Source organism: Harpia harpyja, chromosome 9 (assembly GCF_026419915.1).
Source record: "Harpia harpyja isolate bHarHar1 chromosome 9, bHarHar1 primary haplotype, whole genome shotgun sequence".
Lineage (NCBI taxonomy): Eukaryota > Metazoa > Chordata > Aves > Accipitriformes > Accipitridae > Harpia > Harpia harpyja.
Window position 1 is genome coordinate 43,507,642 of NC_068948.1, and position 6,214 is coordinate 43,513,855.

Sequence of the window (6,214 nt, forward strand, 5' to 3'; positions counted from 1 at the left end):
AGAGACCTTTAACACATTGCTCTGAACACTTAGGAAATCAAAAATACTGTCTGGATGGCTACATTCGTTGACTTTCAATGAATCAGTGCTGTCTGCAATGCGCACCCGACCTTTGAGAGAGAGAGGGGAAAAACCTCAAACCGAACAAAGTAACTTCCAATTATCTGTAATGGAAGCTTGGAGGGCTCCATCTCATGGTATGGGTGTGGACTGATATTAACACAATGCAGAACCAGGCAGCCCCACAGGGAATCTCCTCCCCCACCCCGCAACAAGTTTTGAAAAGGCAAGAACTTGAAATCCATTGGGAACATGCTTGGTGTAGCTGCTCTGGTTAAAATACATGGCCCGTTCAACGTATCAGGATTCTTCTAGTAAAGATAGTGGCAGGGAGCAGACAGCATGTGTAGAAAGCCACCACACAAAAAGCACATCTGAAAACACTGAGACACAACTGGAGACAAAAGTTGGGATAACTGGCAATCTAAAGCCATAAGGGTCACAAAATCCGCATCATTGTGAAAGCTGGCCACTCAATTACACTTGGATAATACTGTACAGGATGGGTAAAAGAAACCTCCTTGTTGTGGTTTTTTTTCCTGGGGTTTGGGGGGTTTGTTGTTTGGTTGTTTTTTAAACACAAATGCTACACTTCCTGAGCTTCTCCCATCCCTTGCTGGTATTACTAGTAGTTTGGAAGGGGTTTATTTTGTTCCAGTAGGTTGCAGCGGAACGCAATTCTTCCACTGCGTTGGCCCAGCTTTACCTAGTGTTTTCGCTGCAAGACAGATACCACATTCTCTTTGTGGCTACAGAACAGCAGTTTCCAACGCAACAGTGAGAACATTCAAATATCAGCTCTATATTTTCAGATACCAAATTTACTGAATAAAGATACAAAAAGCATCCATGAACGCACAGCTTTTCTGAACACATTTGTTGCCATCAAATATATAAAAAAGCATCTTAAATGTGCAATTATTACATATAATATCCTAGGCCTGTATCATTTTGTTTGACCATCCCAGCATACTTACTCAAAGGTTTTTAGCTCTTAAAAATCTATTTTTTTTAATAATATCAGTTTAGAAAGTAACATTTGCCAGCAGATACTAGCATACTCAAGCCCTGTTGAATTCACAGGGCTTTTATCATCCTCTTGCTTTTTACAAATTTTACTGTCATTCACCATTGCAAATCATCTATACTTGTGGCTGAAGAAAACGCAAACTCAGAAGGCAGGCATGAGTGCAAATGCATTAATTGGAGATCATGAGTTTTACTACCAGGAACGTTATGCTCTCAGACACCTATAATTAGACACATCCAGTATCTACAATCTTTTCAGTTACGCACAATATGCTAGGTGTGGGTGGGAATGAGGTAAATAACCCATATGAAGCAAAAATACAAGTAATACAAAGTATTTTTAGAAATAGGCTATAGAAATAAATTTCTATTCTGGTATCTCTGAAAAACACATAAACAGATTTTTGCAGAGCACACTGGCAGCTTAAACAGCGAGTGTTGGTGTGTGCACAGCATGAAAACCCTGGGCCTTCCCCAGTTTGCGGGAATGGAGGGAAGCAGAGGACAGGTAAGATTCATTGCCAGGAAATTTTATTTATTTATTTAGTTAGTTTTTTCAACTTAGTAACCATTACCTTTTAGGAAAAGGTAAAAAAAGTGGTTACTCTGAGATTTTCAAGACTATGTAGTGCTTTTAGCCATACTCTCCACAAAAAGGAGCAGCAGGTGTGACTACATCCCCTCTGATAGCTTCATGAATCTAAAGCATAAGCCACAACCACGCATTTCGTGGCCTACATATAGTTTATTTTCCATATAAATCGTATACTTTTAATTTGGTCAAGTAGCTGAGTTCCAACTGGGTTTTCAGAGCACCCTTAAGGATCAAATCCTGACATCATTTTTCAATGCCAAAACAACAACCACCACCACAAATTAACCAACATTTTCAGGATTATCAGGTTTTTAAAGAGCGTATCTACAGTTGAAAAATCTTTAGAACAACTAGCATTCAGAAGGAAAGATGCTTTAGAAGTTAAGGGTTAAAACAAGAATACTGGCAACACTTGCTGGATGTTGACTAATTTACAGAAACAAGCCTCTGAATGAAGACCAGCAGCAAGATGCTGCTTTAGGTAGTATGTAAAAATAAAGCAAATGCCATCCATTGTCTATTTAGAACTTAAAACACTTGATCTAAAACTTTAAGCTCTGAATGCAACACACACAATCAGAGCAGAAAATTAAGTAGTGGGTGGACAGAATCTTTTCCATCTACCCTGAATAATAACCACAATGCTTCTGCTGCAGCTCTCAGACTATCCCTTTGGGCACTCCATTAGAAGGCACATAGCAGAGCGTAGGCCTCAGTCACAGAGACTGATGTTACACATAGGCTGGAGACACTTCACTGTTTCCACAAGGAAAACTGCTCTCTGCACAAAACAGCACAGAAAACTCAGAGAGCTTCAGATCTCCTTGTGCGAGCCAACAGCATTGAGGAAAAGAAAACAAATAGCAGAACACTGCAAGTTCATCTCAAGCATCAGTAACAGAGTTCTTGTTCCTGTGGTTTAATGATTCAAGCTTAACTTAGAAGCAACTTCAGACAGTTCAAGACCCACAAAGTCAGTGGGTATGCAGCACCAGGAAACCAGGAGATAATAACCACACAAACAATCAAACTATTACAGGGACACTCCTGGCTAATTCACTTACACCTTCCTGAAACATTAATACAGATGCAAAGTAATTAATCCACTACCTCTGAAGCCATCCCTACTTACATAATACAAACACTACTCTTTGTATCATTCTTATGCTCAACTTTTGAGCTTTTTACCCACCCCTCAACTGCCACCATTTATCATCCCTGCTTTTTAACCCATCCTTTACCCTCATGCTCTCAGTAAGATTTCTCTCCTTCCATTTTCAAGACTTGTTACCTTTCCCTGAGTATTTTTCCTTAAGTACATTCTCATTATCTCATGTTTTCCCTTTCATTCATTAGCCTGCTATTGTCTCTGCTCCATTTTAAGTGCTCTCATTAAGAGCTTTAAAGACCAGTTTCAAAAGCCAGTTCCCAAATCACAATATATACATCAGTTTGCTTTGTTTACAAATGCTCCGTACCATCATCAAATATTATATCAGATTGTGATTATTCACAGGAAGGCATGGAATATTGTTTCAAACATTTCTTGAAACAGAAATAATTATTCCTTACCCTGGAAACAGGGCTTGCAATTTACTTAAGACAGAAAGCATCCCTACTTTTCCATTTAAAGCAGAACCAGGAAAGTCAAGCCTACCTGTGCAAGCTGCCCCAAAGAGTAGAGGGTGAGTTTCTTCGGGTCTGTGTAGAGAATCTCTCCAAGCTCCCGATAAGGCTTCCCAGTGGGGGTGAAGTGTCCCTGAGTGAATTGTTTTTGCCTCCTATGGTAGTTTTCCCAGAACACTTGTTCTCTTGGAGGTTCACTGCTTCTGTAAATTGTTCTGCTTCTGGCCAAGACCTTTCCCTCCTTCTGAGCAAAGCCAGGCAAAGCCTGAATGCACACAAAATCTCGAGGATTCAACATTTTAGTGGCTGCTAGCACCTTGATTCTGCTGTTCTTGGGTGGATCTGGTACCACAGGTGCCTTGAGTCTGCTGCTATTAGGTGCGTTTGCTACCACAGGTGCCTTGGGTCTGCTCCCACCTACATTTGCTACCACAGGTGCCTCAACTCTGTGTTTTTTAGATGCATCTGGTACTGGCATTGTTCCAGAATGGGAACCTTGGTGGTTTTAGTCCCCAAGTTATTAAAAACTCTAGTTTCTCAGTCATGAAAACACACACCTGCTGCCCAAACTCTGAAGCAAGTCTTTTCAGTTTTCTAAAGGATAGCCCAGCAGAAGAACCTGCTGCTGACTAACAACTACATGAGGTCTCATTCCCCTCAGCAGCCCCTCAAACAACAGAAAGAAATCCCGAGAGGCCGGAACACCTAAAATCTAACCAGTCTCCTGGGGAACACCCAGAGCCAGAGCACCTCCCTCTGAAGGGCTTGCGTTACAAATAAAAACTTCCTTTATACCTTTATTTTTAGCAACGGCACGACCTCCCCTGGCCGCACTCCTCACGCCAAGTGCCTCCCACCTCCCAAACCCTAGGGACCTGCCTAAATTGCCCCCACCTTCCTCCTCAAGGCGCCGCGGAGGCGGCGGGGGCTGGGGGGGGAGTGAGAACGGGAACGAAGGACCGACCCCCTTCTCCTCAGCCGCCTCAGAGGACGACGCCGTCCCCGCGCGACGCTTAACGGCCAACGGTCCCGCGTCCCTCGGTTGCCCGGGAAACGCCGCGCGCGCGCGCGTGCACGTGCACGGGGGCGGGGCGGGGTGGGGTGTGCCGCGCCGCGGCGTGAGGCGAGCAGCGGGCCTGGCCGCGGGCTGTGGAGGTAGAAGACGAACTGTGGGCCCCGCGGGTGTCTGAGGAGCGAGATTTGCGCCGGGGGTCGTGCGTGGGGGTGCCCCGTGGCCCACGTGGCTGCTCGCTTAGCCTTAGAGATGAGGCTGCGCTGTGTGGCTGTGCCACGCGAGCGTTGCTTCAGCCCCCAGAGGCCGGTGTGGGGTGTGTTGAGGGAAAAGAGTTGCAAAGGGATTCCTCTTGCAAAACCCACACTAGGGGTCACCAGGAGGTAGCAACGAGGTTAGGGTTTCTCCAAGCGTGAGGTTGCCTGTGGAGCTGGATTTTTTCATCTTTCTTTCAGCTGAGGGGCAAGCTAAGGTGTCGTCCGTTCCCCCCCCCCCCCCCCCCCCGAGGTTGGGGACACCAGAGCTTGTGTCGGAGGGAGGACAGGGCCATAAATAACATGTTTTGCCTTTAGGTAAACAGAACTTATCACTTCACGACACCGGTGGAAGGTGCAATGGTTAAAGCACTGGGAAGTGGGAGACCTGAATGTCATTATAACAGTGAAAGCAATATTCATCGGTATTTCAATTAATTAAATATAATCCTTGGCTTCTCTCCCGAGCGGCAGCTTGGGGTGCGTGGCAGAGCAACCCCAGCCCCCTCAGGCTCTTCAGGCAGATGCTGCTCAGCCCTTGAGAAAACCCATCAAATCTCACTCCTCCTACAACCATTTTCAGTAAAAGCCTTTCAAACTTCACTCAAACCTTGTCAAACAAGCAGTAACTGGTGGCAGATGAGAACTCGAGATGAATTTAATACTGTATCTATTCAGCCCTAAAATAACACAGATGATCAGCAGCAATAGCACATTATTTGAGGTATATGATTTCCAGCAGATTGGGTTTTTAGCCTGTAAGATGACTCCAACCATTTGAATCCTGTGAGCTCTCTAAAGGGATGGGATATCTGGAAACACCTCCCCCCCCCCCCCAGTCTTTCCTCTCAACCCTGAAAATACCCGCCCTTGCTATTATTTCACTGCATTTTAATCTGTCCAACACCTCTTTGCTATTATAACTTTGATTTAGAGTGATGTGACCAGACATGAGAGGGCAGAAGCCGTGAGCTGCAGCCCGATGAGCGGAGCTGTGGGGCTCCACGGCACTGAGGCTGCAGGAGGATGTGGAGGACATTTGCAGCTGGGAAGGTTCCCCCCACCTCCTTTTCCTCCCCAGCTTTATACTTTCTGCAGGCTGAATTGTTCCCCAAAACCTGGTGTCTTGCGCTCCTTTGTTTTTCAGGAGAAACTGCGCACCCATGCGTGGGTTGGGGCCAGGGCTGCTCACACATGGATCTGCTAAATTGTAGAGCTGGAAATGCAATTTCTGCTACTTTTCTCATTGGCTGCAGCTTAATCATAGATGTTTCCAGCTGAAAAGGATTATTCCCACACCCAGTGTTTGAGACAGCCACAGGAAATATCACAATTTGGTAATGACGACCCTCTGAGCACCTGCTTTTGTTGTACCTGCATGTACGAGCGTGTTTTCAACTAAAACATTTGAGAAAAAGAACTAGTTTCAATGACTTCCCTAATACAAATGTTGACATCTCATCTAGCACCGGGATTTCAGCTCTGGGGACTTAAGGGAAATATCTGCTAGACAATCACCATGTGAAAAATGTAAAAGTGGCATTTGGAAGCAGCCTTCATGCCTAAAAATGTGCTTCTGCACCCATACAGCAATGCTTTTGCATCAGAAAACAGTGCTTGATTGGTTTTGCTGATTGG

The 6,214-nt window shown here is 45.0% G+C and overlaps 1 protein-coding gene across 1 annotated transcript in view; it reads right to left on the reverse strand.

The window, feature by feature from the left end:
- The window catches only part of CCDC60 (coiled-coil domain containing 60), a 65,314-nt gene extending 61,163 nt beyond the window's left edge, over positions 1 to 4,151 (reverse strand). Inside the window, exon 1 of the mRNA XM_052796736.1 lies at positions 3,342 to 4,151. Coding sequence (XP_052652696.1) covers positions 3,342 to 3,788 — 447 coding nt within the window. The 5' untranslated portion in view covers positions 3,789 to 4,151. The remainder of the gene's footprint in view (positions 1 to 3,341) is intronic.
- Positions 4,152 to 6,214: the final 2,063 nt, after the last annotated feature.